The following is a 26,361-nucleotide window of genomic DNA, read 5'->3' as shown; positions in this document are numbered from 1 at the left end:
TTTGTCTATTCACTAGACCAGAATATACTAATTTAAGTTGGATAATTAATTTTAGCAATTTCAGTTTTCACAGATGACCTGAAGGCTAGAAAATTGCTCAGTACAGTTATTTTGTGAATGACATGGGGCACAAAAGTCATGAGAAATCCCAACAGTTCTAATTTGAAAAGCGTTTCCATTAAATACGCCAGCATCACCATCCTACAGGCAATGCATCACAGTGCTTTCAGCAGTGGTCTCTCATGCCCTGCTTGTAGACCCAGGGGACGTCTCTGAGAGCGGTCCCTCTGGAGAAATGCCATCCAGCACACATTCACCTCCTTGCCTTTAGGTGTGACATTATAAGATTAAGCCATATGAAACTGCTCTTGTATGAATTAAAAGTAGGTCAAATATCAGCAATTTCATATGGTTCAACTTATAAACTCCATACAAAATTGAGAAAAGCATTCATCTGTTGTCTCAATTAATAATTTAAACTATGTTATTATATCTATGTATTTGCAACAGATACTGGTTGTAGGTGGGGTTGTCTTTTGAAAATGCAAATATTTTCATGTCACACAGTCCTCTGTTCAGAATTAGTCAGCAGATTCTCATTGTTCTGAGAATAAAGTTGGGAAACCTTGAAAAGAGCAACACACCCTTCCAGAATGCAGCCCCTGGCCCTCCTCCACTTCATTTTTTTCAAACTGCAGCCCATGAACCATTTGTGCACTAGCGAATCAACTTGTGCTTTTTCACCAGCTTTTAAAAAAGAGTTGAACATATCAGAGGACATCAGAGTAAGTAAATTCTGTTTAATAACATTAATATTTCTCATACACAGACATACACATACTTTGGGTTTCAGTATAAATTGCATTTTTTTTATTCTGGGATGCAGCTCAACAAGTCCGAAGTACACGACTCCAGAGCTCCCCACCCAACCTTCCTCCTGTTTGACACTTTCTGAGCTCCAGGCACACAAGCCTCTCTCAGTCCTCAGAGCAGCCAAGCTCCTGCTCACCTCTCAGATCTCAGCTTAAATGTCACTTTCTAACATTATCCTTCCCTGACCTTCCATCTAAGTTATACCCTATCATAGCATCTCATACTACATACTTCTCCACAGCAGTCACATAATTATATTTACTGAATGATTATTTTGTCAATATCTATCTCTCTAACTGGACTATAAGCTCCAGGAGGTAAGGACCATGATTATTCTGTTCCTTCCAGCATCTGGTACAGTGCCTATCACCCAGTACTTAACATACAGTGAATCACTGAATGACGAAGACCTCTAATTTCCATTTGATGATTTCCTTCTTAGATAAAATATAAACGATCAATTTCATAAGGCATTGTTTTTAGATGGCTGTTTCCCTTTTGTCATACAGAAAGTGTATATATATATATCCATAAATACATCATGTTTGCTTCTGAAAGTACACTAAGCATTATGCCTGTAAGTACAGATCTGTATAACCATATCCATGAATGCTGTTCTGTGAAATGAGGTAGGAGTAGTTTTATTTTTCATGTGTTTAAAGCAAAGCTCTGAACTGGAATGCTGTTTCAACCACCAAAAGAAAATCTACTTGGAGTTTCATTAAAAGGAAAAGGGTCAAGCTGACCTCCAGTGGTGAGATTGGGGAATGGCTTCTAAAATAATTGTAAAACACCCAGGTTATCTATCACACAAACCCACGTACACATGATATACCTATCACAATCGATACTTTAAATTACATGTGTTGGGACTTCTGCCAAGATGGAGGCGTAGGTGGAAGCACTGTAACTTCTCGCACAACCAAGTTTAAAAACAACAAAGTTTTAGCAACAAAAAATGCAGCCAAACCACAGAAAATGGAACTATTCGGAAGTCCGACAACAATGAACGATTCAGCCAGACCGATAATCCAGTGAAGGAGCAAGCAGTGAGACAGACCACACAGGCCCCAGTGGCGGGAAGCAGCAGAGGAGACCACTATTGCTCCCTCTCTGACTCCACCCCCACATACAGCATCACAAAACAGCGACCTGGGTGGCCCCACCCTGGCGAACAACTAAGGCTCTGCTCCTCATATGTAACAGGCGCAAACAGACCAAAACATGGCTCAAGAAGAACTCAAACCCTCAGAGCCAATAACTAAGTGACCAAGAAATTGCCAACCTATCAGATGCATGGTTCAAAACACTGGTGATCAGGATGCTCACAGATCTGGTTGATTTTAGTCACAAATTAGAGGAACAAATGAAGGCTAAACTAATTGAAATGAAAGGAAATGCACAGGGAAACAATAGTAATGGAAAGGAAACTGGGACTCAAATCAAGGGAGTGGACCAGAAGGAAAAAAATGACCAAACAGAAAAGAATGTAGAAACAAGAATTCAAAAAAATGAGGAGAGGCTTAGGAACCTTCAGGACATCTTTAAACGCTACAACATCTGAATTATAGGGATACCAGAAGGGGAAGAGGAACAGCCATGAGTGGAACACTTATTTGAACAAATAATAAAGGAGAACTTTCCCAATCTGGCAGAGGAAATAGACTTCCAGGAAATCCAGGAAGCTCAGAGAGTCCCAAAGAAGTTGGACCCAAGAAGGAACACACCAAGGCACATCATCATTACATTAGCCAAGATTAAAATGAAGGAGAGAATCCTAGAAGCAGCAAGAGCTAAGGGGACAGTCACCTACAAAGGAGTTCCCATCAAACTGTCAGCTGATTTCTCAAAAGAGAACTTACAGGCAAGAAGGGGCTGGAGAGAAGTTATTCCAAGTCATGAAATCCAAAGACCTACAACCAAGATTGCTATACCCAGCAAAGCTTTCATTTAGAATGGAAGGACAGATAAAGTGCTTCTCAGATAAGGTCAAGTTCAAGGAGTTCATCATCACCAAGCCCTTATTATATGAAATGTTAAAGGGACTTATCTAAGAAAAAGAAGATAAAAAATATGAACGGTGAAAGGAAAGCAAACTCACAGTTATTAACAGCCACACCTAAAACAAAAGCAAACTAAGTGGACAGCTAGATTGGGAGTGAACCACAGAAATGAAGATCACATGGAGGGTTAGCCACAGGGAAGTGGGAGAAGGAGAAGGGGGGAGAAGGTACAGAAAATAAGTAGCACAGATGGTAGGTAGAAAATAGATAGGAGGGAGGGCAAGAATAATAGGGGAAATATAGAATCTAAAGAACTTGAGACACGTGGTCATAAACTAAAGGGGGGAATGGTGGGGCAGGGGGTCTGCGGGGTGGAGGGGAATAAAGGGGGGAAAATAGAAAAACTGTAATGGCATAATCAATAATATATATATATAGAGAGAGAATAAACACAGTTGAAATAAAAACAAAAGATTCATTGAAAAATAAATTACATGTGTTGTTGTATATATTTGCTGAGATAAGGGTCATACCATAAAGAGTATCAAAACAAAATAAGCACAACTGTATCACAGAGACGTGTATAGCAGCTTCCAGAGACAGGAAAAGAAAGTGCCACTCATTTACGGCAATCGCAACATATGACATGTGCAAATCTTAGTTGAGGGATAAAATCTGGAATTTGCAAAATATATGAAAAGTAGGTAAGTTCTAGATGCTAATAGTCATTAGTATATGGTCTAATATTAAAAACCTAGTTTAAGCTGCCTTAGTATCAGTTGTTATTTAGCCTTTATTCTATTTCCCTAACTAAATGGCAAACTGTCTGAGTCCAGAATGCAGGGTGTGTGTAAGTGTAGTGTCTGGCATGTAGCAATAGGCAGTACATGTTAGCTGATATTGTCATCATCATTATTAAATGATGTTTCATTCCCTAGCATATCTCTGATATTTGACAGGTGCTCAATTTGCATTTGATTGCACAGAAGATAAACAATAAAGAGCAGATTTAAGGATATAAAATTATACTTTAGTAAGTTAATCTTCATAGCAAAACAATTTTGAAGCAACACCTTACTTGGGGCTTCCAAATCTGTGCTGTAACTCCTGGGGTGTTTTTATATGTTTGCATGTTTCCTTCACAAAATGCAGCAGTAGTAATAGTTCCATTAGCAGGCAGTAAGGGAAATGAGAACACCACATTTTTATAACCAAAATGTTACAAACAATGTTCTTTGAAACATTAAGTAGACTATCGACCACAGAATGTTTTTCTCTTATATGGGTACATGGTTTATGTTGGAAGAAGTTCATCAGCATGAAGTACTCAACAGCCACTGGCTTAGAGTAAACCTGCTGCTCCTACGAACACAATAGCAGCTCCACTTATCGGTCATCTGCCACCTGTCACGGTACCTCCAGTCCCACACTCCACTACCACGACACTCACGATCAGCATCCTGTCAAGCAAGTTGTGATATTACCATGACCACTCTTCAGGTGAGAAACTGAAGCTCAGAAAGATTTGAATAATTTGTTCAAGACCACACCTCCAGTGGGTAGTGGAGACAGAATTCAAACTCAAGGAAGACTTCACATCTGTGTTTCTACTCACCTGACCTGCCTAAGGTTATGCTGCATTTCTTTCAATGGATGGTTTCTTGGCTTCAATATATAGGTTCATTGTTCAAAATAGTCTTTCCTAGAGTCATCACTTATTAGAACTGATATTCTACCCAGGGATGGATCAAAAACAAGGGTCAGTCCTGAAGCAAGGTCATGTCATGAATACTCTCTAGGCAAGGACCTTCACATATAACAACTTCCAGAGGCAGTTCAGTATAGAAGTTAAGAGTGCCACCTGATAGGGTTGGTGTAATAATTCATTTAGTCCTCATATATGAAGATTTGCACATAGTAAGTGAGCAGTAAATACCAGCTATTATTGTTATTCCTCATCTAGAACACAGAGAAAGGTGGAACTAGTTACAGTGAAATGGTCAAAGCATACACATTCAGTGCACACACAAGACACAATGAGTTCACACTACAGATTCCAAAGCCCCTATGAGACTGGACTTATTAGAAGCAGCAGCAGGTGCCATTTATCGTGTATGGTCCCATCCTACAAGTAGGGGATAGCATGGGGAATAACCACATCACTCCACATGCTTAAGGAATCAGTAATGCTGGGAGCTGTTGGGGAAGATCAAATTTAAGAACAACTGAGGAACCTCCATGTTTAAATTGAAGAAATCAATGAAATAAGGAGCTGGTAAGATGCACAGAAGTTTTGCCCCAGTATTTTCTTACTTAATTTATGGTCTGAGAAATTTAATTCTCTGAGACTCAGGTTTCAAATCTCTAAGATGAATATAGACAAATACCAAAATTACGGTGACAAATACTAGAGGCTCTTCCTCAGACTGGGCTCAGGACCAGTTCTAAGAAATGGAGTTGAAGAAAACAATCTCTTCCCTGATCCTTCAGGTAAGGAGAAGGGAAGAAGAGCTCGTCATTTCTGAAACCAGTGAAAAAAGAGGATGCAGTTGCTATTTTTCTTTTTCCCAACACCACACGAATATCCCCATTGTTTTAATCACTTAAGGAGCTAACACAGGATAAAAACTGAGGATGCAGAGGTCTTTGCCACAGGATAAAGGGCAGAAAAAGTTAGAAAACGAATGTACTGAAGAAAGTGAATCAAGTCAGTTGAAAGCTGACAGTGGAAACAAAGCAGGTTTAAAAGCCAGACAGACCTGGTGAGTAAAGTCCCACTAACCAGCTGTGAAAGCTCAGGATAGCACCTCCCTTCTCTGAGTCTCAGCTGACCAGAAATTATGTCTCTGGAGCAGCCAGCAACTGTGCCTGGCAGTGCTTGTCCTTCCTGCTCCCTGTGTAACTATGTTTACAACCACCCACAGTTAAGTCAGATCGCAAAGGGCATTTAAACCTTAAAAATAAAAAATGTTTTTCCTGTCCCTTCCTAAAAATGCCCTGTAATAGACCATACCCAATGTTTTGCACTAGAAGCTTATTTTTCACTCACCCCTCCTGCAATGCTGCCCTCCCCATCCCATCAGCAGCCCTTTTAAGGAAAGACAGTAGAAACAAGGGAAAACAGGAAAGGAAAAGAAAGGCAAAATCCACAAAGGTCCATAAGCTCGAGAGACTTTTGCCTGGTACGCACAATACCAGGGAAAACATGGGAGAGGACATTTTGACTCAGCCCTCCTATGCTCCACACCGAGTCACCAACTCAGGTGTCCGCAGGGCCAGACACTCACATGAACACACGAAGGGGCCTGGATCTAAGGCAACAGGAAATGTGGGGACGTGTGGCAAGTTACAACAGACATACATGCTGATTTAACATTAATCAAAGATGACTTTTAAAATGACACTCTGCTGATCTAACCAACTTTCTGGGGTTGTGTTTGATGGCGCCGCAAGTTTAAGAACCCTGTGACTCTCCTAACACTCTCAAAAATATCCTTCTACCAAAACAGTGTGAATCATGGAGGAGGCTCTAACAACATCCACTCAGAACACTCAGCAATCATTCATTCTATTTTAGTTAGTGGCCTAGCTACCACTGCTGCAGGTAATGGGGACAAGGGGACCTCAAAGTCTTTTAGACTGAGTTGAGCCAGACACATGGAACTACTCTGCCCAGGTAAGAAGCAACAGAACTTCAGATTGAAAGGACACTTAGACCACCTTGTCCTGCAAACTCACTTTACAGCTAAAGAATCTATTATTTACCCAGTGGTACAGGATTACACCAAACTCCCGGAATTCGTGAGGCAGACAAGTCTGGAGAGAAGGAAGCACTCCCCGAGGCTCTAACATACCTCACTTCCTCCTATCTTATGAAGAGTCAAGAAAGCGAAGGAAACCATTCAAAAACTCACCTGTACTGATATCAGCCTATCATCTAAAGTCAAAAACTACTGAAAAAAGGGATACTATCTTGGCTCACACAACCAACTCATGTTTTGAGTTTCAGACTCAGTAGATATGATGGAGATGACACCACATGAGGAAGGGACACAAAACATGCATCGGCTTCCGTGATATAAGTGCGTAATGCACATGGTCTTTGCTCTGCAACCTGCTTCCTCCTGTTAGCAAGCATGACATGACAAGATACCTGAATTGTGTGCAACAAGGTGGCACCCTGCAGGCTGAGACAAAGGACTCCAGGGCTGCTAAGTCAGCTGGGGAATTAACTGTGTTTTTCATCAATATTCCAAATATGTCTGCTGGCTGCTTAGTACACAGTGGCCTAAAAGGCACCTCGACACCAGTAAACCAGCAATTCTACTAAACTCATAAGTTCGTACTATAAATCCACAATGAAACAACGAATTAAAACATTTCTCAACATTTAAAATTTTTTCTTCTTTTTGGCATCTCGGCAATGAATAATACTAAAGTCAGAACTTAGGGGAATACCACAAGGGTTTAATGAAATCATATTTTATCTTTGCAAAAGTTTTGTTTATTGGTCTACAAAGTATTCCCTCTCCCTCACAGTAATCTCCAGGAATTAACAGATTTAAATGTATTGTGTTGATAACAAAGAACATAACAAATGGAAAAGGCTCAGGATTTATGTGTCTTTACAAATTTAGCTGTATCAACTCAAGTGTAGTTTGTACTCAGTTTTGTTTAAACAACAGCCACGTGTAACTGTTAGAAGTGGGCCAGTGGAGTGGGCTGGAGATAGAAAAGAAAGGAGACCCATGTTTCTCCTAGTGGGGGCCAACATAGCGTCTGCTTCTCTTGGGGGCAACAAGGTAAGGGTAAGTTCATTCCCAGTCTGGCATCCCTCCCTGGATCGTCTCACAGAGGGAGTGACCACGTTGGAAATAGGACTGCATTGCACAATGAGCAGGGGCCTGCCAGAGGCCATCACTCAGCACACTCTCCCTCAGTGCGGGGCTACACATATGATGAATGGGCAGAAGGAGAAAGGTTCCTCTAAAGGAGATGTCACTGTTGGCTGGTTCTCTGTCTTCAATCCCACAACCCGAAGAACATTAGTTAAAAACAGATAAAAACAATCTGTCATTTCCATGGCACCTATTTCCAAACTTAAAGTACAGGTCAAAAACAATATTCTTAAAGTATCCAAAACTGCTCAAAAGCCAGATGAGGGGTATACAGTTTATTTTTCCCCAACTTTCAAAATTGAGGAAGCAGAGAGCCAAATAAGTCCTACCAACCCTATGCTCAAGCTTCCCTCCTGTCATAAAGAAGAACTGGGCCTCCTATTGATGCTCCATTTACCTTCCTGAAGCTGCACCCTTCACTGAGTCAGGCATCTGGAAAAGCACTGGGAGGATAGAGTGCTCCCTTCACAGTATCACTAAAAACCAGAACACGCTGTTCCACAGAACTGTGAGGAGAAAAGCAAGGAAAAAACAAAAAACAAAAACCCTGGTTAGAAATAAGAGCCTCTAGAAGAATCTATAAGAAAAAGTACAGGGTGTGTAAATAACAGGGACTCAGAGATTCTTAAACAACCCTAACGCTGAAAGTATAATCATGTGGTGGATAATAGAATTTTTTTTTGGATGCTGGGGCCAATCATAAAATTCAAAGGTGCTAGTACAGATTATGTGGCCTGATCCCACATTTTAGAAATTAGGAAACTCCAAGCATACGATGGAGCAAAGATAGTCTCTTCAATAAATGGTGCTGAGAGAACCAGACTGTTACATGTGAAAAATGAAACTAGACAACCAACTCACACCCTACATCAAAATAAACTCAAAATGCATAAAAGACTTAAACATAAGTTGTGATATCATAAAAAATTCTAGCAGAAAATATAGGTAGTAAAATTTCAGATATCTCACATAGCAGTATTTTTCCAATATATCTCCCAGGGCAAAGGGAATAAAGGAAAAATAAACGTATGGGACTAGAGCAAATTAAAAACCTTCTGCATGGCTGAAGAAACCATCATCAAATGAAAAGGGAACCCACTGTAACTGCTAGCCAACAGAGAGATGCAAATTAAAACCAGAGTGAGATACCACTTCACACTGGTCAGAATGGCCATCGTAAACAAAGCAACAAACAAGTGTTGGAGAGGATGAGGAGAAAAGGGAACCCTAGTGCACTGTTGATGGGAATGCAGACTGGTATAGCCACTGTGGAAAACACTATGGAATTTTCTAAGAAAACTAAAAATGGCTCTCCCTTTTGACCCAGCAATTCCACTGCTAGGATTATATCCTAAGAACCCTGAAATACCAATCCAAAAGAACCTATGCATCCCAATCTTCATAGCAGCACAATTCACAACAGCCAAATGCTAAAAGCAACCTGGGTACCCATCAGTAAATGAATGGATCAAAAAACTACGGCACATTTACACAATGGAATTCTATGCAGCAGAAAGAAAGAAGGAGCTCCTACCCTTTGTGACGGCATGGATGGAACTGGAGAGCATTATGCTGAGTGAAATAAGCCAGGCGGTGAAAGACAAATCCCATAGGATTTCACCTTTAACAGGAACCTAAACAATAAAACAAACAAGCAAGCAAAATATAACCAGAGATACTGAAATAAAGAACAGGCTGACAGTGACCAGAGGGGAGAAGGAAGAGAATTTCAAGAGAAAAGGGGAAGGGTTTACAGGAACAAGTATAAAGGACACATGGACAAAAACTGGGGGGGGGTGGAAATGGAAGGGAGATGGGGAGGGCTGGGGGGTTTGGGGGGTGGGCTGGGATGAGAGTAAAAGACATAGAACTGTACTTGAACAACAATTAAATAAAAAATAAAAAAAATAAAAGGGAACCTACTATATGGGACAGCATATTTGCCATTGATACACAGGACGAGGGTTTAATCTCTAAGAACTCATTCAACTCAAAACCAGGAAGAAAAACAACCCAATTAAAAAAATGGGCAAAGGACTTGAAAGGACACTTCTCCAAGGAGGACATACAGATAGCCCAAAGATATGAAAAAAATGTTCAACATCACTAGTCATCAGAGAGATGCAAATTAAAACCACAATGAGATATCACCTCACACCTGCCAAAATGGCCATCATTAATAAATCAACAACTACTGGTGAGGATGTGGAGAAAAGGGAACCCTGGTGCAGACTGTTGCAGCCATTGTGGAAAACAGTATGGAATTTCTTCAAAAAATTAAAAATGGAACTACCTTTTGACCCAGCAATTCCACTGCTGGAATTATATACCCTAGGACTCCTGAAACATCAATTTAAAAGAACCTATGCACCCCAATGTTCATAGCAGTGCTTATTTATAATAGCTAAGAGTTGGAAACAGCCTAAGTGCCCATCAGTAGATGAGTTGAGTAAAAAGCTGTCGTATATTATACAATGAAATACTACACAGCAGGAAAACAGAAGGAATTCCTACATTTTACAACAGCATGGATGGAACTGGAGACTGTTAAGTGAAATAAACCAAGCAGTGAAAGACAAATACCATATGATCTCACTTACAAGAAGAATCTAATGAACAAGATAAAATAATGAGTAAATGGAACCAGAGGCATAGAATCGTGGAACAGACTGGCAGCTGTAAGAGGGGAGGAGGAAGGTGGGGGTTGTTTAAAAGACAGTGAAGGGATTAGTCAAAGAACATATATGGAGGACCCATGGACATGGACAGTGGTGTAGGGACTGACTGAGGAACTGGAGGATGGGCTGGACAGAGTGGAGGCAAAGGGGGGAAAATTGGGACAACTGTAACAGCATAAACAAATAAGAGAAATTAGGAAAATAAGCCCAAAAGCATTGTTTGAGGTTCACGTTTATCACGCCAAACCTAAGACCTAAGAATTCACAACTTCTGACTCTAAATCTAATGTTCTTTCCATTAATACTGTCTTGATTATTGGAAGGAGGATAGGCGTCAAAGTCAGATCTAGGTGGATTCAAATTCAGGTTCTTCTCTTACCAGTCTTGGACAAGTCAACTGGATCTCTGAGAGCCTCATGTTTTGCCATCTTTAAAAGGGACACAAATACACTACTCTGCTTATATTTCTACATTTACCCTTTGTAATACTGGATGCTTGCTCTCTCTCTCTCTCTCTCCCTCTCTGACTCCTTCCTTACGTCCTCATTCTTCCCTCTTCCTTCTCCTTCTCTCTTCCTCTCTCATCTGATTCTCCCTACTATGTGAGGATACAGCTTCTGTAAACCCAGAAGGCTCTCACCAAGAACCTGACCCTGCAGGCATCCTGACCTCAGAAGTCCAACCTTCAATCTAAAATTATGAAAAATAGATATTTGGCCCTGGCTGGTGTAGCTCAGTGGATTGAGAGTGGGCTGTGAACCAAAGGGTCTCGGTTTGATTCCCAGTCAGGGCACATGCCTGGGTTGTGGGCCAGGTCCCCAGTGGGGGCCATGTGAGAGGCAACCACACACTGATGTTTCTCTCCCTCTCTTTCTCCTTCCCTTCCCCTCTCTCTAAAAAGAAAATAAATATTTAAAAAGAAAAATAGATATTTGTTGTTTAAGCAAAATGAAAAAAAATACTCATGCTATATGATGGGAACAGGTTGGCACACAGTATGGACTGGATTAAAAGTTAGGTACTAGTATTTTTCAATGGTAGGTTGTTACATAACGGCCTATATATTTTTGCATCATCTATTTGCCAGACACTTTGGTGGGTACTTTAAAAGCTGTAGAGACAAACATTCTTGCTCCCAGCAGGATGCCTATGTCAGCAGATTAGTAAGCAAGACCTCGGTGGACACCGATCAAGAATTTAATGTAAACTCAGGAAGTAGAATGTACATTGAGATGATAAGATTATACAGGTCAACATAGAGCAATATTCCAAAAACAAAATGAGTTACCCAGGGAAATAAATTAATGTGGGAGGCAAATTATACAGTTTTCTCTCTTGTACTTCTTCTCTGTATATGGTACAGCCCTAACAGGGAAACCAGATATTTCTCAAACTTCTTTACCATTAAGTCTTTTTGTCAAGAAGCATTTCAGAGGCTCACTGTTCAGGGGAATGAGCCTTGGGAAACCTGGTTTAGACTCCTTTGGTGGAGAGCACAGAGGCAGAAAGAACGGCTGAAAGATCATTGGAGAATAAGTCAAATGTCTCAAGGAAGTCCTCAACCAAAAGAGCCCGAGGACCACTCTAAGCCCAAGTTGCTTAACCACAGGGAGACTGGTGCAGAGAAAAAGGAATGAGAGAGAACAATACGGAGCAATGCACTACATAACTAGCACCGCTGCACGTATGTACACTGCACCCAACTGCACGTATGTACATAACTAGCACCGCTGCACATATGTACACTGCACCCAACAACCCTAAGGGACGGAGCAGCAGCAGCACGAGTATTGCTGTCCAGATGTCAAACTGAGAGAGCTAAGTCCCAGAGAAGCTGATTCACTTCTTAACATCACAGCACAAGAAGCTGAACTGCATCCTGACTCAAAAACCCGGGGTCTTTCACATCCTCATTGTGCTTAAAATAATATCACACCCAATTCTCTGACTACAATAAGGCAAAAGATCAGCTTTACAGTCACACATTGTGCACAACAGCTGTGATGCTAATTTTCAAATCTCACTCCTAAGCAAGCTCCCCGAAACAACTGTTGGTACTGTGGGAGAATTGGTTTCATTGCATGCTTTAGAGGGGCAAGTCTGAACTGAGTTCCTATCTGGTGGTCATGAACTCATAGTAATGGCTACCTCAGGGAAAAATTTCTCAAATAACTGAAAACCTGTAAAGGTAAGACATTACGTTTTCAAAAATAAAGTCAGTAACATGTAAAAGTGCAAAATGAACCAGATGATGCTAAGTATCATGAAGTGATCATAAACCCTCAAGGCACAGTTTGCTAAATAAAATGCACGCTTGGACAAAAGAATTTTGCTGTGGTTATACTATAAATGGCACGAAACAGGGAAGCCGCGGACAGCGTTTGACCTGCCACCAAGCTCCTAGTGGAGATTCAACTAGAAAACTCAGCCAAGTGCTTTGACTTTGTGTAGAATGTACACAAACATAAGGTGTTGGAAATTGAGTCCAGTCATCGATAAATCTTTGGTTTTGAACTATAAAGGGGAATCTGTACATCCATTCCTACACATTTTGAAAAGCTGGCCCTGTGCCCTTTCTAGGGAACAGCACTTGACAAAGGACCAGCATGGCATTAAATGCTCCAGACTCCCCCACTCACAAGCCTGGGGACTCCAGCCTAAAAACATCAGCCTCCAACCAAGTTATTTCAGGGGGTAAGGATCCCATTTGCAGGTCAGGGAACTGAACACTGAAGGTTCTGTGAGTTTGGGCTCTCTGTTTATTGAATCATGTCACATTTTAAACTCTATGAAAATATTCCAAAAAAAGCTACGCGTGATACATATCAATTCTCATATGTGGTGACAGAAGTAATTACTTTTCCTGTATGCTTTAATCACGCAATCTTTCTGATTCTAGAAAGGCATGTTGAAGAAGCCCTGAAACACATCTGACTTGTCCATGACCTGTAAATGGAGAAAGAAAATCTAACAGGCAGTTGAAGGCAGTAGAAGGCTAGGAACGGAAATTACATACAAAGAAACAAACACTGAAACAGTAGTGCCCCCACCCATCATCTTCCACTGTTCCCGTGGCAATAGTTGCAACTTTGTTACTTTGTAAAGTGAAGCAAGTAGAGATGATATTCAGTGAGTGCCCACAGCACAGCCAGGCTAGGTTATCGTCTGTTTTATGGGGAGCTGCTGTTCTGACTGATTGGTACTCCTGCCAATCTAGTTACTTTCTTTTCTATGCCTCCCAGAGAACAGGGGTTAATGAAAGCATAAAGGAGCCAGGCAGGTGAAATGGCCCAGAGTGGGGACAGTGGCAAACTAGAGAACAAGTGTACCCGATGAAGTGGAGACCGGCCACTCCACCCCTACAGGTTGAAGTCGCACAGGAAAATAAGCCCACCATTGCCAGAAAACCCTCTAGAATGAGTTGCCAGGTTTCCTGCTGGGGTCTGCCTGTGGCTGCTGACATGGTTCTGAACTACAGCTAAGTGTGTATAGATTGGTACCCTGCCCTGCCCTGATGGCAGGAGTGCTGTGGCAATTGGTTTCAGCAATTAGGTATTAATCACAAATACTGGGCAAAAATATTTTTTATAGTTTAATGAGAAAAGCATTTGAAGAACAGATAGTTCTTCCAGAACTTAAAGAGCACTGAAGATATAATGAGAACAATTTTTTAACCTTTACTATTGTCACTGGTACCCTGGTCTGATTTTATTGTAGGTAGAGATCATGATCCCAATATACTTTCTTCCTTTCCATCTACTCTTTTCTTTCCCTTCTTCAACCTTGCATCTCTCTCAAACTAAAGTTTCCTTAGTTTGGGGTGAAAGGTCATAGGACTTTTATGAGATGACACAAAATAATGTACGTAGTTGTCTAAAACAATACCCAGCACAGAGTAAGAACTGGAAAGTTGTTAAGTACCTTCAGTTACTATGAATATTATTGAGTGCTCAAAGTCCTCAACAGGGCTGATCTTCTTTGGGAAAGCTAGTGTTAACTCTTTAAAACGAAGCTGTTACATAAACTTTCTGCTCACAGAATCACTCTGTACCCAACCTTGTTAGCAATCTGCTTCTTAAATTAATCCCCAGTTCATTTCCTCTGAGACAGCCGAGAATCTTTTGCACAGAACAAAGATAAAGAAAGAGAGGTCTCTGTAGAGCATTTTGCAACAAAAAAGATAAGGGCCTCCACCTCCCTTTTTCCCCAGGAGACAGAGGTACTTTTCCACTTTTTTGTTTCTTTGTGTAACAGACTCACTCCCCACTTAACCCCTGCTGGGTGGGGGTGGCTTGAATTCATACACCATACGACTTACTTAATGATCTTTTTCTATTTTCAATGGCTTCATGTATAATCTAACATGTGGTCCCAGCTGTTTTAAAAGCGCATTATCACTTATTCAAAAGACAAATATTTGATCCACTATTTTATTAAATCAGCAAGTAACCAGTTAAAACTAAACACCGAGTTTTATTTTTAATTTATACCTCTCCTGAGGGATGGGGTCAAGCCAGCTACCAATAAACTAGAATCGGTGACTGATTCAATATTTTCTTATTGGGAATTAAGACTCTGAAACTTCCTGTTCCAGGCAGAACTAAGGGGTTGACAAATAGATGATGGGATAAAGGAAATGATGCCTCAGGCTCTCTGGGCTTCACCAAAGGGGACCAAGCCAGCAATTTCCAGGCACCCCCTGAGGATACGGAACAGATGGATCTCCACACCACCTTCCTCCTCCTCGGGTCACTTCCTTAAGCGCCTTAACCTGCATGACATCTTACGGCAGCCTGTGCTGACAGGCAAATACAAATGGATGAATGGAAGTAAGCCAAACCAAATAACTTTACACTGAGCATAGATTTAAATACTTCTGATAAACAGCAAAAGTCTAGGTACTCTATCATCTTTCCTGCTTCACGAATAAAACCATCATTTTTTTTCAGATCAATCATTTGCCCATTCTAATGCATTTGTGGTATTTTTTAAAAATAGAAACTGAATTCTATTAAAAACAAAGTACAAGGCTTTCCTCCCCAGGGTGGCCTTGGAGCTCATGGGCAGGTGCCAGCTGCAGGTGCTGTCTGAGCAAATACGCCTTCAAAAGGGCAATATTTACTTCGGCACGTGAGTAAACCAAGAGTCAGCCTCACACAACCAGTTCAACAGAATCAAGGACATGTACCTGTAGGTTTTCAATTTCTTCTTTGTGTTCTCTCTTCAAGTGTAAAATAGCAGCCTGGTATTCTGTAAGAGCACAAAAGAAGCCAATTACAAAGAAGCACAAAATTATAGACAAAATTCAAAGTGGGCATCTTCGAGATTCCAGAGGTGCTTGTGCAAGGAAGCTGAGTACGTAAAAGCCACAATTTGACATGGGCTTGACAAGAGATGCTGAACATTGAGACAACATAGGACAAGTAGCTCAGCATAGAAGGGAAATCTCTTTCCATTTAGCAAACCCTGAATTATAATAAGCCTCAAATTAGGTACATAGGACAGGGTTAAAAAATAAAAGCACAATAAGTGTTCCAGATAAAGACGGGGTCAGGGTTTGCTTCAAGGAGGAGTTGGAAGTTGAATGCCCCACAGAAAACAGATACAGATGTGTTAAGAACAGACACATAAGAAATAAAAGAAAACTTTCTTTATGAAATCAGAGAATTTTATTTTTAATTCTCTCCACCCCCAAATAAATCTCCATTTGAATGCAAGGTTAAGCAAGAGCCAGGGCTGATTTTAATCTTTAGAACACTTCAGAAAGTCAAGACCATTTGTCATTGGGGTGAGAGAATGTAGTGCGAGCTGAAGTTGAAAGGAGGACAAAAATAAATTTCTGGCCCAATTTAGCCTGTGTCTAATAATGTTTATGCCAACAATAAGTCCCAAGTGTACACAGGGACTCCGGCCAACTGCTGAAACGGCCACTCCCTGGCTGAGCATGAAGCAGCTATGACAACTTTATTTCCAGCAATACGGCTACGGATGTGGGGTCACAGAACTGCACGGGCTGCAGAGACGCGCGGAGCAAAATGCTGTGAGAAAATGTTCTTGTGGGATAAGCCAGCTTTTACAAATGTGTTTAGGTTGTGAGTATGAATAAGATAAATGTCAGCTGGATGTCATTTTAAAATGTATGAAAAGACAGGCTATTTCTTCAAGTGAATTTCAGAAGTCAGTCATGAAAGGCTAGGCTTCAATTCAAAAGTGGACAGGGGAAATCTTTGGTAAGGCCGTGACTGGGGAGAAGGGCTGCTGTTGACAATTATGACTAGTCATACTACTGCTCTCATGGGGAATGTGGTCCACGGAGCTATGAATCCATCAGCAATTTCTGAGGTTTCTACCTCCAAACCATACCCTGAGCCAAACCGCTTCTTCCCATTCCACAGTCACCACGATGGTCCAAGCCACCACCACCTTTTCCGTGGAGCTGAAAAGGTCACCTGCTTTCACTCTTCCACCAGCAAAACCCATTCTCCTCAACCAGCTGGAAAGATCTTTGGAAGGCATGAACAGGCCATGACCCATCTCTGGCTTTCTGCTGCACTTAGAGTGAAATCAAAACTCCCTCCGGCAACCCATGAGACCCTTCATGACCTGGCTCCTTCACACCTCTCCCCGTCTTCCCCTTGCTCATCATGTTCCAGGCACACTGGCTTTCTTGCTATCCCTTGAATTGGTCAAGTTCTTTTCTACCCCAGAATCCTTACTACTATTGGAGACAATAACAATGGGCTGTATTTACTGAGCACTTACTATGCACCAGGTGTTCTCTGAGCACTTCACATGTATGAACTCATTTCATCCCTACAGAAATACTATGCTGTAGGTAGATTTTCCTCATTAAAGATGAAGGAATTGATGCAAAGGTCAGTAACTTGCAGAGCTAGAAAAATATGTAATTCAATGAGTGAATGTATAAATAAACTGTGGTATAGCCATAGAATGGAATACTACCCAGCAATAATAAGAAGTGAATGAATATCAAAGGCATTACGCGAGTGAAGGAAGTCAGTCTCAAAAGGCTAACTATTATTTAACTCAACTTATATCATCCTGGAAAAGATGAAAAAACCCATGGGGATGAAACAGATTAGAGACGTAGTGGCTAGAGGTTAGAGATGAGGAAAAGTTTGACTACAAAGGGTTGCCACAAATGGACTTTTAGGGTGATGTAACCATTTTTCCATCCTCATTGTGCTGGTGGTTACATGAATGTATATATAGGTTAAAAATTATAAAATTGGACATCAAAAAGAAAAAAAGATTAAGCCTATACTATGTTAATTTTTTAAAAACCTGCATCAAACATCATCACACTTTGAAATGTTTTCCCCGGGAGATCAGCATAACATAAGAATATGTGTTCCTATCACGTATAGTCATCGTTTTCCTAAGGGCATCAGCAGATGTCAGACAAGAACAAAAGGAAAGAAACACATTTGTGCAAGGATCACACACACATATATAAAAAAGGGAAAATAAAGCTATTATTCACTGTGATTGTATATTTAGAAAAATCCATGATTTTACAGATAAAATATGAGAATTAATATGTGAATTTAGTATGGTTGCTTGATAAAAATAAGTATACAAAAATCTTGATATCAGGTAGGGTATAAAAAAGAAAATTTAAGATAACTTTTATAGTACTCCTAACTGTATCTAGTACTTAGAAAGAACCTTAACAGAAATATGTAAGATCTCATGAGAAGCCGGAAATGTTGTACTGGAATATATTACAAAGACAACTGTAGACAGATAGTGAGCCAGCCATTTTTGGTAAAACTCAATACTCTAGAGATGTTAAGTTTCTCAAACTGACATACAGATCTAAGGCAATCCCATTCAACATTTCCAAGAGTTTTTGTTTGGTTTGATATTAAGGAGCTCAATCTCCATATATATTGAAGCATAGAGGTACAGAAAAACAATGAGCCAAGAAATTCTTTTTTTTAAACATATTTTATTGTTTATGCCATTACAGTTGTTCTATTTCCCCCCTTCATTCCCCTCCACCCTGCACATCCCTCCCCCACCCTTCCCCCCTTCAGTTTATGACCACATGTCTCAAGATCTTTAGATTCTGTATTTCCCCTACTATTCTTGCTGTCCCCCATATCTATTTTCTACCTACCATCTATGCTACTTATTTTCTGTACCTTTCCCCCCCCTTCTTCTTCTCCCACTCCCCTGTGGCTAACCCTCCATGTGATCTTCATTTCTATGTTTCCACTCCTGATCTAGCTGTCCTCTTAGTTTGCTTTTGTTTTAGATGTGGTTTTTAATAACTGTGAGTTTGCTGTCCTTTCACTGTTCATATTTTTTATCTTCTTTTTCTTAGGTAAATCCCTTTAACATTTCATATAATAAGGGCTTGGTGATAATGAACTTCTTGAATTTGACCTTATCTGAGAAGCACTTTATCTGCCCTTCCATTCTAAATGAGAGCTTTGCTGGATAGATCAATCTTGGATGTAGGTCTTTGCATTTCATGAGTTGGAATACCTCTTTCCAGCCCCTTCTTGCCTGTAAGGTCTCTTTTGAGAAATCCACTGACAGTCTGATGGGCACTCCTTTGTAGGTGACTGCCTCCTTAGCTCTTGCTGCTTCTAGGATTCTCTCCTTCATTTTAATCTTGGCTAATTCTTGAAAAAAAATTAATAAAAAAGCAAGACCACCTACTAATAATTATTTTTATCACACACAATTAGAGTGCTGTGATACTGACACAGGGGTGACAAACAGTCTGAAAGACTAGAGAGTCCAGAAATATACCTGAATTTATGGTCAATTGATATGTGGCTGAAGTAGCATGGGAGACATTTGTTTGTAGTAAGAATAGTGTTTTCTTAATGATAGGTTGGAAAAGTAGAGAAACATAAATCTGAACTGTAGCTCTATACCATATAATAATCCATTCTAAGTTGATGAAAGCTAAATTATTTAAAAAACATGTTTTTCCCTGGCTGGTGTAGCTCAGTGGATTGAGTGCAGGGCTGCGAACCAAGGAATCATGCTTCGATTCCCAGTCAGGGCACATGCCTGGGTTGCAGGCCAGTTTCCAGCAGGGGACACATGAGAGGCAACCACACGTTGATGTTTCTCTCCCTCTCTCCTTCCTTTCCCCTCTAAAGATAAATAAATAAAATCTTTAATAAATAAACATGTTTTATAAGATAATATAGCATAATTTTTAAACTTCAATAAAAATCAATTAAGTGCTCTAAAACAAAGACATACAAATAACAGAGAAATAAATTAAAAGGTTCTCATTCTTGTTAGCAATTAGAAATATTTAAAGTCCAGCAAAACTGAGTGTTGGTGAAGATGTGGAATGATGGAAACTCACACACAAGTGGTAGGAGTGCAAATTGGTATCATCACTATAGAAAATGGTTGGCATTTTCTAATAAAGTGGAAAACACTAATACTCCCTTTCTAACCATCCTAATCCTAGGTTCACATAAATGAAAAAAAAACTATAAAAGAAAAGCAAATAATGTTAACAAAAGTCAAGAACAGTGGTACCCAGGAGAAGAGAAATGGACTTGGGTTATGACTGAGCAGGGCAGCACCACATAGGCGTTCAATGAAAAGTTATTCGCCATCCTCTACGTTCTATGCCACTTTCTTCATGTATACCTAACACTGTAACATAAGGAAAAAGACTGCTCTAGTTAATTGCTTTTGCTATATATCAAATGAAGAATATTACATAGGTAATATTATAATATTGTACCGAATATTATATAGGTACAAGAGAGTCTCTAGATTAATAAAATAGGACAATTTAGTAAATGTGGGTCCTATGAATACTGACTCCTAGATCAATAGCTAAACCTTAATCAATTTTCAACCTCTACGAAGTAGACAAAGGATTAGCTAAACCAACCTTTTTGCAAAACTGATGTCCCTTGGGAATAACACCTACATTCTAAATAGAAATTACACAGAATAAACTTTGAAATGATTCACTCTGTGTAAACTGTACCTGTAAGGGTGTGACAGATACAGCTATGACTAATTGACAGAGTGACAAAGGAGATCGTTGCAACTAGAACACCCAGGAAATATTGATTCATCTCCTCCTTAAACCAATAGTTTCACCAGCAGTCCCACTGTGACAGCTGGCAAGAGAACACAACCCCATTCCTGACAGGGACGGCGAAATAGAACACCTGGGCAGCGTACAGAAGCAGGAAGTTAATGCCCTCACTTGAGGAATGCTCACTTTGAGGGTTCACAAGAAAATGCTGGAGGAATATAAAGATTACAAAATAATAAGTCAAAGTTGTGTTAGTGGTTTTTAAATGTGTCTTCTAGTGGCAGTCTCCTCCCCCACATTTTTGGGGGGTTTGCAAATGCCTTGGAGTAGATCAAAGCAAATAAATCCTCCCAGTCTCTTGGGGGTGAGGATTGTGAGAGAAGTCTCAATTCAAAACTAAGGATGTTTGTTCAAGTCTTTTGCCCATTTTTTAATTGGGTTGTTTTGTCTTCCTGCAGTGGAGTCATGTGAGTTCTTTATGTATTTTGGAGATCAAACCCTTGTCTGAGGTGTCATTGGCAAATATGTTTTCTCTTTTCATTTTAATGCTGTTTTCTTTAGCCATGCAGAAGCTTTTTAATTTTATGACATTCCATTTGTTTACTCTTTCCTTTATGTTCCTTGCTCTAGGGGACATATCAGTGAAGATGTTGCTGTGTGGAATATCTGAGATCTTCCTGCCAATGTTTTCCTCTAGAACTTTTATGGTGTCACAGCTTATATTTAAGTCTTTTGTCCACCTTGAATTTATATTTGTGTATGTTTTTGTTTGGTCGAAACAAAACTTGACAGTGGTATTCAGTAGCTCTGGGACTCTACAAATGTGTGAAAAGGAGGAATCAAGATTTTGAATGTTGAGGCTTGAAAAGGGCAGACTTCTTTGAAGCCAGATTATCCCCCAATGGAAATGAACACATGAATTCAAATAATCTAGCCCACAAAAAAAAGTGTGAAGAATGTCTTTTAGGAAAATAATACAATATATTAAGGACAGAAAAGGAAAAAGGATCCTGACTAGCAGAATTCAACATTTTTGGGGAAAATACATAAGAGCTTCTCTTTAGGACTTCTGGCCAAGATGGAGGCGTAGGTGGAAACACTGTGTCTCCTTGCACAACAAAGTTTAAAGACAACAAAGATTTAGTAACAAAAATGCAACCAAAACAGACAGAAAATTGAACTGTACAGAAATCTGACAACAACAAACCATTCAGCCAGACCAATAAGAGGTGCGGAGTCAACAGCTAGCCGAGCAGGGTCACACAGGAAAAAGTGGCCGGACCGACCCAGGTGCACAGGCAGCGGTTGGTGGACCCCAGGCGTGGGTTGCAACAGGCAGACCCAGTGAGGGTGCAAGGCTGCTGGCTGACCGTGGTCACACATTCACACTCAGATAAACCAGGCAAAGAAGCAAGCAGTGAGATAGACAGCATAAACCGGGCCCCCCAGCACCGGGATATAAAGCATAAAAGCACCAATTAGAAAAACTTTCAGGAGTTGAGGTGCTGGGAGAGGCTCCCAGGCTCACAGAGAGTTTGTTGGAGAGACCCACAGGGTCCTTGAGGGTGCAAAAGCCCACATACCTTTGAACTAGCACCAGAAGGGCCCAATTTGCTTGTGGGAAGCAGCAGAGGGGACCGAAATCCAAGAGAGAGCAGAAAAAACCGCTACTGCCCTTCTTGAACCCCACCCCCACATACAGTGTCTCAACCCAGCGCCTGTGTTGCCCTGCCCTGGTGAACACCGAGGCTCTGCCACTCATACGTAACAGGTGCAAACAGACCAAAACATCATGGCTCAAGAAGAAGAACAGCTCAAAGCCCCAGAGCCAATACTTCTAAGCAACCAAAAGATAGCCAACCTATCGGATGCACAGTTCAAAACACTGGTGATCAGGATGCTCACAGAACTGGTTGATTTTAGTCACAAATTAGATGAAAAAATGAAGGCTACACTAAGTGAAATGAAGCAAAATGAAAAGGGAAACAATAGTGATGGGAAGGAAACTGGGACTCAGATCAAGGGAGTGGACCAGAAGGAAGAAAAAAATGACCAAACAGAAAAGAATGAAGAAACAAGAATTCAAAAAAATGAGGAGAGATTTAGGAACCTCCAGAATATCTTTAAACATTCCAACATCTGAATTATAGGGGTACCAGAAGGAGAAGAGGAACAGCCACAAGAGGAAAACTTATTTGAACAAATAATAAAGGAGAACTTCCCCAAGCTGGCAAAGGAAATAGACTTCCAGGAAGTCCAGGAAGCTCAGAGAGTCCCAAAGAAGGTGGACCCAAGAAGGAACACACCAAGGCACATCATAATTATATTAGCCAAAATTAAAATGAAGGAGAGAATCCTAGAAGCAGCAAGAGATAAGGGGACAGTCACCTACAAAGGAGTTCCCATCAGACTGTCAGCGGATTTCTCAAAAGACACCTTACAGGCAAGAAGGGGCTGGAGAGAAATATTCCAAGTCATGAAATCCAAAAACCTACAACCAAGATTGCTCTATCCAGCAAAGCTTTCATTTAGAATGGAAGGGCAGATAAAGTGCTTCTCAGATAAGGTCAAGTTTAAGGAGTTTATCATCACCAAGCCCTTATTATATGAAATGTTAAAGGGATTTACCTAAGAAAAAGAAGATAAAAAAATATGAACAGTGAAAGAACAGCAAACTCACAGTTATTAACAGCCACACCTAAAACAAAAGCAAACTAAGAGGACAGCTAGATCAGGAGCAAACCATAGAAATGAAGATCACATGGAGGGTTAGCAACAGGGGAGTGGGAGAAGGAGAAGGGGGGGAGAAGGTACAGAAAATAAGTAGCATAGATGGTAGATAGAAAATAGATAGGGGGGAGGGCAAGAACAGTAGGGGAAATATAGAATCTAAAGAACTTGAGGCACATGGACATAAACTAAAGGGGGGGAATGATGGGAGGGGGTGTGCAGGGTGGAGGGGAATGAAAGGGGGAAATGGGACAACTGTAATGGCATAATTAATAAAACATAAAAAAAGAACTTCTCTTCATAAAAATAAAGTTCCTTCTAGTCATGTACTTAGTTTAATTAGAAGGGCCCAACCACTTTGGTGCACAAACCTTCCTTTTTTGGTCATTTCATAACAAAACAGCCTTTTTGCCAAGTACAATTTTGCCTTCCAATCTGGTAATGTGGGAGCATGTAGTGACCACCACTGCAGTTCTCACTGACTGACGAGTTTCTCTGAATCACACACAGGCATAAGTATTGATGAGGGCTATTTCTTAGGGACTGTCCTAAATGCTCCACCCAGATTAACTTGGGCCAGCCTCACGTCACACTCACAAAGTAGATCCCATCATCTCATGGCCCATTTACAGATGAAAAAACTGAGGTGCACAGGTTCAATTATTTTCCCCAAACCACATGCTACTAAGTACGAAGGATGTCATTCAAGTTCCAAGAACCTGTGCTATTGACTATGCAGAGTTCGTTTGCTTATTTTGTTTGTTTGTTACTGTTGTTCATGTGGTTGGGTAAGCATTACGTGTAACCCAAAATCCCTAGGGATTTAAAGGTTGCTGGCTTTGTCTAGTCACTAGAATACTTATGAACTTGGTAAATCTTTTCTATAACTCATTAAAGGGGACGTGGAATATTTTTAAACACAAAGAGGTTTAATAAACCTGGCATCAACATGAACAGAGTGAGTTATAATGACCGATCCCATCAATTCTGAGATTATAATTCTTCCATATTCTCTGTGGGCACTTTCAGGCCCACAGTTACCAGCTGATGGTTAAATCTGGTTTTCATTTAAACTATTGGACATAAATACAAACCCTTCCCAGCCCTGGCTGGTGTAGCTTAGTAGACTGAGCGCAGGCCCTCAAACCAAAGAATCATGGTTTGATTCCCAGTCGAGGCACATGCTTGGGTTGCAGGCCACTTGCCAGCTGGGGACGCACAAGAGGCAACCACACATTGATATTCCTTTCCCTCTCTCCTTCCTTTCCCCTCTAAAGATAAATAAATAAAATAGTTAAAAAATGAATACAAACCCTTCCCTACTGCATGAATATATAACTAGCAACACTGGACTATGCACACAGTAGGAAAATTGGAAAATTAGAAAATTTCTGGTCTCCCAAATGAATGACACTCATCTACACTGTTTATGCTTCTCGTTGGCTCTACCCACTGCCATAAATTGTTTGATGTTGGCCTTTTACTGAGAGTGAAATGGGGAGCTATCAGAGAATCTTGAGCAGAGGCACCACATATTTGTTCTTGTGTTTGAAAAAGCTCATTCTGGCTGCCATGTTTTTTGTTTTTTTTTAAAGATTTTATTTATTTATCTTTAGAGGGGAAGGGAGGGAGAGAGGGAGAGAAACATCAATGTATAGTTGCCTTTCGTGCGTCCCCTGCTGGCAACTGGCCTGCAGGGAACCTGCCTGCAACCCTGGCGTGTGCCCTGACTGGGAATCGAACCGCGATTGTCTGGTTCGCAGGCCCGCGCTCAATCCACTGAGCTACACCCACCAGGCCTGGCTGCCATGTTTGACTAGAGATTTGGGGGTGGGGGAGCTGGGCATTGTGGGACAGTTATTACATCATTACAGAGTCATTATAGTTATTACATTGTTACAAACATGTCCCAGCACATATCTTCAGCCTTAGAGGGAAAGGACCCTTACTCCGAATTGTATTTGGAGAATACTCAGCATTCCCAAAGGTTTTGCACGCACAGCAGTGAGGTCATATGTATTTTGGTAACAGACAGCTGGACTTTATTTTAACACATGAAAATTTATTGTGATGTTCATTAGAAAAAAAATCAAGCTAGCACATAAAATCCATGATTTCATGACTGTGACTGTTATAAAATAGTTCTGATTGGAGTTTAGGCCCTAGGGTAGCAACCTCACCTGGTTAGAAATGCTAATTCTCAGGCCGGCCTGACCCAGGCAGAGTAACAGACTCAGAGGATGTTTCGACAAGCCCTCCAAATGATTATGACACATGCTTTAAGGCTAATTTTATTTAAACAAACATTAAAAAAATGAAAAATTTAATTCATTTAAGGAATAAATTAAAAACCAATAGCAGTATGTATAACTACATGCCCCAAGTCAGAGGTGGTACATGAAAAGTGACATTTAGGGAGACATACTGATTGCTGACAGATGAATAAACAAACACAGTTGTCTGTGAACAAATGCAAAAACTTTTTCCAACCTGCTCTGCCACTAGCGAAAATGGTGCTGGTCATAAAATCAAAGTCACAAGTGAATTGCTTCAATATCAAAGAATAAAATTGAATTTGAGATCTCATTTAACAAGCTTATGAAAGAAAACTCTATGGCCTGGTCTTAGGCACAGAAGCTCCTGTAGGTTTGTTTCCTCATCGGATGCCTGTGAACAGTGCAGTGCACAGTAACTGTGCTGTCCCGCACTTGTCAGAAATAGTCGAGGAAGGTTCAAAGTCAGTGAAGCCAAGAGAAAAATGTGGGGTGTAATCAAAGTCAACAGCCACCACAAGGACCATCACCTGTAATGTCGATACAACACCTTTTATCAGTGGGCCTTCAATGGTGACACAGAGGGTGGGAAAAGTGTGATAAGAAGTGTAACTCCATTTTTTGCTGTTTCACTGTTGACCGCTTTTAAGCCTGCCCTCTCCCTCTCCCTCTCCCCCACTGCCCCACATCTGGGCAGGCAATCTGATTAAAAAGCCTCTGAGGCTGGCAGGAACCACTGCCCACAGTGGGAACCCTTAAGCCAGCCCACTAAACACACCAAAAAACTCCTACCCCTCCTCTCTCAAGGAGAGAGGCCCTGCACTCCCTAGAAGTCTCATCGTGTTAGTAAAA

At 40.7% G+C, this 26,361-nt stretch overlaps 1 protein-coding gene across 3 annotated transcripts in view; it reads right to left on the bottom strand.

Annotated features, from left to right (window-relative positions):
* FMN1 (formin 1) overlaps positions 1 to 26,361 on the bottom strand; it is a 372,744-nt gene that overhangs the window by 199,499 nt on the left and 146,884 nt on the right. For all 3 annotated transcript variants that reach the window (XM_053665418.1, XM_037133159.2, XM_037133158.2), the window contains one exon: positions 15,641 to 15,702. In XM_053665418.1, coding sequence (XP_053521393.1) covers positions 15,641 to 15,702 — 62 coding nt within the window. The remainder of the gene's footprint in view (positions 1 to 15,640; positions 15,703 to 26,361) is intronic.

The sequence above is a fragment of the Artibeus jamaicensis genome, unplaced genomic scaffold (genome assembly GCF_021234435.1).
Source record: "Artibeus jamaicensis isolate MK-2021 breed Jamaican fruit bat unplaced genomic scaffold, CSHL_Jam_final contig_1132, whole genome shotgun sequence".
Lineage (NCBI taxonomy): Eukaryota > Metazoa > Chordata > Mammalia > Chiroptera > Phyllostomidae > Artibeus > Artibeus jamaicensis.
The sequence above is the reverse complement of the archived record's forward strand: the minus strand, read 5'-3'. Positions and strand labels throughout refer to the sequence as shown.